We start from the raw sequence: 9,504 nt of genomic DNA, 5'->3' as shown, positions 1-9,504 counted from the left end.
ACCCCTAACCCCTAACCCCTAACCCCTAACCCCTAACCCCTAACCCCTAACCCCTAACCCCTAACCCCTAACCCCTAAGCCCTGGTTGGCATGCCTGTCGACCGGGCGAAAGCAACCGTTGTGTATATGTGGCGCTGGGCTGGCGTGAGATCGTGGTGCTTGTCGATAGAGGGGAGGGTAAGGACAGGATAGGCGCCGGGATGCGGGGCTATCCATCGGTCGAGAGGAAGTTCGGGAGGAGGGGTGAATTCGGGCGGGTCGATAGCTTCAAATTCGTCTTCGTCCTCGTCATTGTCTGAGTCCCAGTATTCCATATCCGCATCGTCTGGGGATGGCAACCGAGGGTCATCGATCTGAGCATCGTCGTAACCTAGCCCTTGACTGAATCCATCGGATCCGTCGTCTCTGTAGACTGAGGCCGCTTCTTCGTAGCCAAAATCCGATCCTTCCGAACCGTCTCCCTGGAAGTCTCCAAAGCCGAGAGGCGAATCGGGCGGTGCAGCGTTTGCTGAGTATTGGGAGGCAGGCAGGGGTGACAAGGGAGTACGTTGTCGATGTTGCCCTGCTGGAGGATCTACTGCGGGAGGATATCGAAGGGCGTGGAGACGATGTGTTTCCCGACCAACCTCCTTGTACCCTCCAGGGGTCTTTTGACATTCCGAGCATCGACAGATCCGCTGAGGTGGGACATGCAGAGGGTCAGACAAGGAGGCTAGGGGAACTCGAACTGCAGTACATGTACTGATCGTACTGACCGTGGCAGCGCTCCTAGCGGTGCTCCTAACCATCCTGTCAACCCGAACAGAGGCACGGTGTGTTGATGTGTTTGCTTTACGAGGTTGCAGGGAGCCGAGAGCACGGATCGCTCATCGACTGGTCTCACGGGGGTATCAAGACCGTTTGCAGCGCTTTGGAGGATCAAGACTGGAGTCTGGACTAGATTTCAACGGATTTTGCAGGTTATGAATAGCGATAGTATTGATATGCATCGATGGTAGACATAAGACATAGCTGCGAGACGAGGACGATCGAGTAGCAAGGGCTCGCTGCTAGCTGCTAGCTGCTAGGATAGCACTCGCGATTCGATACCTTCAATTGTTGACAAGAGCAGAAGGGGGTGTACGGGGATTGTCGAGAGGGTATACGATGGATATGCATCCGCAGCGGACAAAATCGAATTTGAATGTCCGTTCTGCCCTATATAGCCTCTGTATAACCTTCGTATGACCGGGTCTATATACCCTAAGACATACGAAGGTTATATAGGGGTTATATAGGGGTGATCTTGCTAGTACTCCCTCTATATAACCTGGGCTGTATTGAGCCGTGTCGCGCAGTGCCACTCGCCTGGTCTAATCAGCTTTTGTAGCTTGTAGGGTTGAATCACCCTAGCCCTCAGAATGACGTATCACATCCGATACGCACCTCACATCGTAAGAAGTCGCAAGTCTTCCTCAGACTCCTAAATGACCGGGAGTCAAGCTATTTAGCACTACTAATCTGACTGCTAAGGATTGTTTAAACGATCGCTGTGTTTGCCGACATGCCAGATGGCAGACTGATCCCTTTCTGACGGCGGATAACCTGACAATTGGCGTCGCTCATAGCGAAGCGGTCGAGACAGTCTTCTTGCTTGGTGACCTTCTGGGCACAAGTCAAGAATAATAAATCGTTGTCAGTGAAAGCGTGTGCCGAGCATTTCGAAGCCCAGCTATGACTATGGTTGTATACGCTATATACTAAATTACAACAGGCTCAAGTCTCGCTCGTTCAATCTCGTAATGTTTTCAGTCGTGCCAAGTCTCGTAAATATGTAAAGTCGTAAAGTCGTGATGTCAAGCGCCAAGTCGAACTGTCAAGTCCCGTAATCCTCCAACGTGCTCAAGGCTGTGTCCGGCACCGCTTGCTTCGTGTTGTTCGGCAAGATGACGTGCGACCCAACCGGCGTAGCGAGTTGCTCGCTGCTTGCCGAGCTAAGCGTTCGAACTAGAGACGGAGGTTTAGCACCAAGCCAGGTATCGACTCTGGTTTGGAGGAGACGCTGTCGGTAAGCCCGCATACGGTGCGAAAAAACTTCGCGAGTCGCACGGTCTGAGGCGGATAGGCCGAGCGGAAGTCCGTCATTCCTGGCAGTGCGGCCTTGATCCGTCGGTCCTGGTTTACCGGCTTGACTGCTATCCTTTGGATCCTTCTGCTTGCCTCGACGTTTGGGTTGAGTTCTTTCAACCGCGGCAGACGTTTCCTCCTCGACGATCGTCCCGACAGGAACCCCGTCTGTTGGAGGATAATCACTCCCGGGGTAATTCGCCCATACCTCCTCGATCTTCACGTATTTGGCATGCTCTAGCGCCGGTCGGCCGTTGAGATAGAGCTCCTCTGATCCACGTCGATGTCCTGCTATCACGGCATCAACCTGACCTTGAAGATGAGTCAGGATATGCCACACGTTTCGCTTGGCATATTCGCCTGAGGACGTGAACTCAGCGTGAATGTAGGCAAAAGACTCGTTCCGCTCGAAAACTCACCCCAGTTTCCTTGCTCCAGCACATCCCACTCTATTTGATCATGTTTGTCGTACAGCTCGACAAGTTTCGGCCATGTATAACGAAGGTTCCCTTTCCAGATTGAGGGTACCTTGGAAGAAAGAAAAGGAAAGCGATCAGCACTCGTGATACGCCAACGCGAAGTCTTCGCCATGACTTACCGCCATCCAAAGGTCCGTCTCGTCCCAGAAGAAGATCCGGTATTGACTGCCAGCGACGATCATCCCCATCCCGCATCCATCTGTGGCTCTTGCCTTCATCATGTAGACGATGATCTGTTTCATAGCCTGTCACGAAGGGTCGTTGTTGTCGGTGATCTTGCACTACCGGTACCGAGCCTTAGAACTCACCGTGCCCCAGGCCCCCGATGGTTTGGCCTCGAATACCATGCAAATCCTGGCCTGCAAGTACGCCTTGGCGAATTCGATCGCATTGTAGAGGAGAACCCAGTCAGGGCGATTGTGGTCCTTCGTGACGAAGTTCTCCATGATCTCGTATCTGTTGGATTCGTCGATGATCTTTGGATCTAGATCCGGTTGAGTCTGTGTATGTTGCATTTTCTGATTCAAATCGATGGCAGAACCATTCCAGATTCCGTTGTGTTGAAAAAACTCCACCAGACTCATCCAGAAGAGGCTCGTCTCTGTTTCAGAAAGTCCGCTACGCTTCAGGAACGTGAACCACCAGAGGAATTCTTCTTGGGGCCGTGGCAAGCGGACGCGAAGGTGTGTGGGATAAGCCAGAAGTGGCGCGTTGTTGTCTCGGTGAGGAGAGGAGGGTGGGGTGAGTACGGTGCTGCAGTGGATTGCGCGGTCGAGAAGGATGAGCGATCTGCACGTATGGCCTGTCAAGAATGCCGAGAGAAACTTACGGCTCCTGCCTCAACTCAGGCTCGCTTCCGCTGAGATTCGACGATCCCGACAGGGCCGATGACGCTTCTTGCGATCGTCCAGGGGAAATCGAGGACGGGGCGGGTTCATCTAGATTAGGCGGAGCGTCTCGTGGTTGTCTCTTAGGCTTCTTGGGAGAAAATGCGGTGATGGCAGACGTACTTGCTTGGTCGAAGCGGCGAGAAAGGAGGGGTATAATTTAGCGAAATTTTTACTTGCCGCCTCACGGATCCGACTCACACTCTATTGAGAAATCCGGATCCCTTCCCTTTTCCCTTTTTGGCCCGAGGACCGTCATTGGAGGCAGGAGTGGCGACCGGGGATGGTGCCACGGGAGTCTGGGGTCTCTCGGCAGGCGCCTGGGACGACGTCTGGCTCCTGGTTGTGGCAGGCATGATTGGATATCGGCGTGGAGCGGGTCGGTGGGATCAAGCGGTTTTCGAGAGTCGAGCGATGATTTCGCAAGACTGTGATCTGTGACGGGAAGAGTGACGCTGATCGACGGTTGATAGCGAAAACGATCGTTGACGATGATAACGAAAACGATCGTTGACGATGATATCGGACGAGCCGCGAAAGGGACAGCGTCGAGGCAAGCGAGAACAAGTTGTCGTTTGATCGTGGTTCCGGTCAGGACTATGTGGAGTGAGGATTGTAGTGGAGAGCCGAACGTTGTTCCGTGATGAACTACAGAAAGATCGAAAAGTCAACGAAGGCACCAGAAGTATGCTCGGATGCGAAGGGTTCTCGATTCGAGCTTGACGATGGGTACGAGACGTATAAGGTTTGCGTCTTCTTACTCACTTTCGGTGCACAATATAGGAAGACCTGTGAAATAAAGGCGGATCAGCCGGCGAGATCGGTGCCAGTGAGAAGCCAACAACTCACTCAACACTCTGATGTGCGTGGAACTCTCTACGCCATCCACCCTTTGGAAGCTCCTGGTACTGACGACTGAGCTTACTGGTGTGGTGGTGTTAACACTGACGGGATGATGACATTTGATCAATTGTCTATGGCTTTGCCTTTTGATGGGCAGAGGAGTCGCTGCGCTCGCTTCTGTTTATTTTGATAGTGCGTGTACGCTGCACTACTAAACCAAAAAAAAAAAAAGATCGACTGCTTGTGACGTGTCAATTGGAATCAAACGCTTAGGAAACACAGGGCGAGAATCACTCGTTCCGTGCCTCTTACTACATCCCATGATGATGAAAGACTAGTCGCCCGGTGACCTTGACGCAGTCATAGCGACATTTGATTGACATGATGATTGATCGCGACTCGCCGGTCCACCGCTGCGCCTCATCGAAACAAACCACACAGCCCAAGCTGTTCGAAACCCTTATACAACAAGAACCGAAAATCAATCATACCATCCTCCTTATTCGCTCGTTCAACAACTTCCTGATAAATCGCTCATCGACCTGCCAGTACCAAGTACGACGAAAAGAATAAGCCTAGTATCCCCTTGAAGCGAACTCGTATGCGCCGACCCTGGACTTTCGACCTCGTACGCACCTCGACCAGAGTCCCGTTCTGCAACTTTTCGCCCTGCTGATCCCGTGCCTTGCCTAACCATTCCGATTTTGGTATCACTCGGTCTTTCCACTAAGCCACCGCAGGCGCGAAAGCAGGCAAAACAGGTCGGTATCAGACACACCGAAATCTCGAGAATCGGAGTGGACCCGGACGGGACTCACCACCGGGACGTAATCGTGGTCCATGGCCTCGGTGACAATCTCGTAATCCCGAATGAAAGCTGCGGTACGAGTTAGGGTCATGTTGGTGTTAGCAGACAGGAACGTATCGGCAAGCAATTTCGCCGCGGTGACTTGCAATGGAGTGGCCAGAACTGCAAATATTCGTTTCCGTGTCAGTTTCAGACGGCGGTATTATCGAAGACGTCCTCGCGCTCACCTCGATGACCGTCGCCCCAGGCCGGGTCCAGAGCATGTGAGCTGAGGACGACCATTCGTCAGCTTCCCCGATCCACGCAAACGAAGCCAACGGATCGACTCACTGAGACCATTGCCGTGAATGCCGATGAATACCTGTAAAACGATCGGCTAGCAATCAGCAGAGCGCACGATCACGTCGAAAAACTCTCTGCTTCGACTCACATCGCTCTCGTGGGCCACCTGCATCTGTTCCTTGGCCGGCAACCCTTCAAAGCGGACCATGTCCACCTCGACCCTCGCCGTCCTCCCGTTCTCCGCGACAATCTCGCTCTCGGACACCTCTTTCAACACCCGACGTAACCCCACATCGCTCTCCTCGTCCAACTTGCGTTTCCTGTCGCCCTGCCGATCCACATAGGTGACCTTGACGACGTCCCCACTCAACGCCCCATTGTGCCCTCGAGCGGTCTTTGGCCGACGCAGTGGGACCGGATCCGACTGCAAATGCCTCGACAAGCTCTCTTGCGGAAAGAGCCACGGGTTGTAAGGGTACGCTTCGGACATCTTCAAGCTCAGCACATCGAGAGCCATCTTGCCCCACGCTTCCGGTCCTCCCGCAGGGTTTCTGTGCGCCGCATGCCGGTCCACGATGACGACTAGAGATACCGGACATCAAGTCAGCTCAAGTCGGGAACCAGAGGTCTGCGACCCGGGATTCCTGACTCACCCCGCTCCAATCGAGTCCACTGTCGCTTCCGACTCAATCTCGTCCACGCGTCCCGTCTTATCAGGTCTACCGAGACGAGAACCGCACCTCGACGTAAGCCACCCTCTCCTCCTTTGATACCCCCGACGCACCACGTCGAATCGCCCACTCACTCGCATCCCCAAACATCCCCTCCAACATGACCTCCTGCAGCTCTTTCCCCTCCCAATCGTTGTTGAACGGAAAGACCACCGTCCTCGGCATATCCATACGATTCTCCTCAAACAGCCGCCGTTCCGCTTCCGAAAACACGTATTTCGTAGCCGGTCCCGTTCCTTCCGGGTGCGTGTGGTTCAGGACGTTCAAGTATCGTTTCTCGACGAGCTCATTGTCGTGCGACACGCTCGAGACCGCGGCGCGCTGTTCGAGTTCGACCTTGGCATATGTTCTCCATGCGCCAAACATCAGCTCGGCCGCGAAATGGCTGTAAGAAGGAACCCCGTGCGTTTTTGCCACGATGCTCAGCTCGAATCTCGGCGGCACGTGGAATGCCAGGAATGCAGCACTGTAGGCCGCGTGCTTACTAGTAATGGTGCATCAAGCTCCCCCAACCTGTGATCTGCGGATCGTCCGCAAAGTAGAGCTGCAACGACAACAACGATCACGATATTCATCCGCTCTTATCAGCTCGCCTTCTTCAAAAGATGTGATCTCTCTGCGATCCGGAACCAAGATCATCAGAGGAGCGGTGGTGGTGGTGATACGTACCGTCGTCCCGGGCAAGACCGTCACTCCCTCTTCTTCCCATTGCATCCCCCCGTTATCCTCCACCGTTTCTCTCACCGATTCTGTCTCTCCTCCCGAAGACGACGACGACGAGGATGATGATGCTGTTGATTTACCTGTCCACCCATCGACCCAAGTGGAATCCCACCACCACCGCCGTCGCCTCTTACTATCTTTCCATCCCCTGGCGCGGAGCTTGAGCTTCGTATCCCTTGACCGTGACCGTGATAAGACATCGTCGTCTTCTTTCTCTTCTTGTAGGATGTCCAGTTCTTTCCCCATCTCGATCTCAGCATTCTCAGGCTCGATCTCAACCTGATCCTCGCTCTCGCTCTCTGCCTCAGTCTCAGTTTGATCTTCCGCGCCAATACCAACGCTTTCAACCGCGAGATCAGACCCCTCCCCGATATTGCTCTTGATCCTGCCCCCGACCTTGATCTTGACACTGAACCCAGGGACTCCTATCTCCCCCGCTTCTTCCCTTGAAAGCACGACCAGCCTGGGTATTTCCGGATACTCTGGGTACGTTACCCCATCCTGCTTATCTTGTAGAGCTCGATGAGCGGTTTCGGCGATAGTGGTGTGGTCCCGAAGATCGGGGTTACGGCTGGTAATTGTGTATTCTAGACGAGGTAAGGGGGTCGAGAAAAGGGAGGTTGGGTTGGGGATCATATCTATTGTACGCGTCGGACAGACAGGTGCAATGCAACGGAACATCAGTGAAAAGGCATGTTCGCAAACGACCCACGTTCGGGGGAACAAGAATGGAAGGAAGGGAAAACCATAGCTCGGTACAGGAAGAGAGATTGACGACTCACAGACCACCCGATCCCTGATCCAAACATTCTCAAAGACATAGAACCCTTCCGTGCCCCCGAGTACCTTTGTCCACCTCCTCTCGCTTTCCCCTTGCCCTTGATCTTCTCCCGCCTGGGTATCGTAACCATCTTCATATTCCACCAGATAATCCTCTCTCGCGTCTGAAGCATAATCCACGCTCAGATCGTGGGAGACCCGGTGAAAAGACCATAATCCCAGTAAACACGTCGTCGTCGTGAAGATGCCGAGGGAGACGAGGAGGATGTTCAGGCGACGCATCTTGCTCGTATGTGGGCGTCCGGGAACTTGTACCCTCCCAGATGGCTATCCCGTGGAGTGCTATTAGTATAGAGGCTGGTGGTACATGTTCCAATCATGATCGAGCTGATGGACTTGTTGTAAGAAAAAGTTGTTTGATCGACCATTCCCCTATCGCTCGTCCAAGGTTGCACATGGGGCCTGTCCCGGAAGCGAATTTTAACTTCCGGACACCGTTCAGCGTCTTGGCGTGTACGTAACGGTAACGTACCCTCGAGGTTGTCGGTTCCGATCGACGTCCTTTTGACGCTGACCATTCGCGGGGTCTGTCGAATCGTCTTTGAATTGCAGGCAGAGTTGCGTTTGGCACCTCGCCTGTGTACTCTGTTGAGATGCGAGAAAGTCCATCCGCATCCAGCTCAACGTGTTTGATACGATAACCCAGGCCAAGTCGAGCACAACACCCAGGGGCGGCAAGTCGCGCGCGCGCCTCGATCCTGGTTGAGATCGGTTTCATCGCTGCTTCCCCCGCATCCTGTGATAGCTAAACCTCATCTATTCACCCCAGAGGTAGCCGAATCAATCAAGGCTCCAGCCGTTCCTGATCATGTATGACTGACGGCGACCTTGTAGCGCTTTGATGGCTCTCCAAGCGTTAAACCCTAGGTGGAAACGTTCCATAACAAGCAGTCAAACCCAATCCTGATTTGCGGGGTAGCGAAATCGTGGCGATAAGAGCGAATCGTCTCAACAAGAAGGTCCAGAGGATTTCTGATGTCGTACTGGAAGATCATGTATGCACCCTCATGTGCTGTGGAAGCCGACTCTTGTAAAAGAGGTTCAAAAAGCGTAAGAGTGATACAGTAGCACACAGCGCGTCCGCTTAGAAGCTGTAACAATCATAACAATAATCATTCCTTCATCGGATACAGTGAGCCACTCGATTTCGCCTCGTTCGCTATATCGAACTACTTTTAATGCAACGGAGAAAACATAAAACGAGCGATATTGATAGAACGGCAACTTGAAGAAGTCCTTTCCTCACCTTTTTATATCGGTCTCCTCACTCACAGCTCGACTTTGAGGCGTTTGTCGATCGGACGACCAACCGAGACCACGAGCGAGGCTGTGATCAGCAAACAGCAAATCGTTGCTCAGCTGACAAAGCATTATACCATACAGATTTACCACCTCATCCAGCCTCTGGACCCTCCCGGCAACCAACTATACACGGGCCCCTTCAATATTACTGAAACTACATCCATGCAAGCTAAGCACGTACTGTACAGCTCGTTGCAGAGCCCAGTCCGAGCATCGAGTCAAATCAAATTCATGCTCTGAAAACGCCGTTCCAAGTGTCGTTTGCTTGTACAGCGCTTGTGAATATCTTGATACAGAAGACAAAAAAAGTAGATGTATCATGTTGATAGTAACGGCTCGATCAGCGTTAGGCACTCACTAGCATGCATGCCCCCACCACTTCCTCTGCCCCATATGATGGCAACCACGATTATATAGATTATCGGCCACAATCAAGCGGTTGACCATCAGAGGCGAATACCTTAGTCTGCCTTTATTGACACACGGGAAGTGATGGGGCTCCA

At 53.0% G+C, this 9,504-nt stretch overlaps 3 protein-coding genes across 3 annotated transcripts; all 3 read right to left on the bottom strand.

Moving 5' to 3' along the window:
* Nucleotides 1-74: 74 nt before the first annotated feature.
* Nucleotides 75-788, bottom strand: HD553DRAFT_345925 (uncharacterized protein; the record flags this gene model as incomplete). Its single annotated transcript, XM_046183150.1, has 2 exons — nt 75-677; nt 756-788. The coding sequence occupies 2 exons, from the start codon at nt 786-788 to the stop codon at nt 75-77; spliced, it is 636 nt and encodes a 211-aa protein (XP_046033265.1).
* A 1,067-nt stretch (nt 789-1,855) lies between these two features.
* HD553DRAFT_345924 (uncharacterized protein) lies at nt 1,856-3,828 on the bottom strand (the record flags this gene model as incomplete). Its single annotated transcript, XM_046183149.1, has 6 exons — nt 1,856-2,466; nt 2,526-2,634; nt 2,705-2,830; nt 2,894-3,338; nt 3,415-3,594; nt 3,674-3,828. 6 exons carry the CDS (start codon nt 3,826-3,828, stop codon nt 1,856-1,858), a joined length of 1,626 nt encoding a protein of 541 aa, XP_046033264.1.
* An 802-nt stretch (nt 3,829-4,630) lies between these two features.
* On the bottom strand, nt 4,631-8,007 carry HD553DRAFT_319290 (uncharacterized protein). Its single transcript, XM_046180997.1, has 12 exons — nt 7,642-8,007; nt 6,806-7,497; nt 6,622-6,680; nt 6,211-6,521; nt 6,059-6,124; nt 5,554-5,987; nt 5,454-5,484; nt 5,351-5,391; nt 5,270-5,285; nt 5,134-5,192; nt 4,952-5,041; nt 4,631-4,857 (listed from the first exon to the last, which is right to left on the bottom strand). Exons 1-12 carry the CDS (start codon nt 7,919-7,921, stop codon nt 4,801-4,803), a joined length of 2,136 nt encoding a protein of 711 aa, XP_046033263.1. The 5' UTR covers nt 7,922-8,007; the 3' UTR covers nt 4,631-4,800.
* Between the last annotated feature and the right edge of the window lie 1,497 nt (nt 8,008-9,504).

Source organism: Filobasidium floriforme (genome assembly GCF_021052385.1).
Source record: "Filobasidium floriforme strain CBS 6241 chromosome Unknown HD553scaffold_26, whole genome shotgun sequence".
NCBI lineage: Eukaryota > Fungi > Basidiomycota > Tremellomycetes > Filobasidiales > Filobasidiaceae > Filobasidium > Filobasidium floriforme.
Note: the sequence above shows the minus strand (reverse complement) of the source record. Positions and strands in the feature narration are given on the sequence as shown.

Excerpts from the sequence above, each read along its gene's own strand:
- HD553DRAFT_319290 (XM_046180997.1), bottom strand. The coding sequence starts at position 7,921 with ATGCGTCGCCTGAACATCCTCCTCGTCTCCCTCGGCATCTTCACGACG. Across the intron at positions 6,681-6,805 it reads CGGTCTTGCCCGGGACGACG|CTCTACTTTGCGGACGATCC; the intron begins GTACGTATCACC and ends TTGTCGTTGCAG. Across the intron at positions 5,392-5,453 it reads CATTCACGGCAATGGTCTCA|CTCACATGCTCTGGACCCGG; the intron begins GTGAGTCGATCC and ends GGTCGTCCTCAG.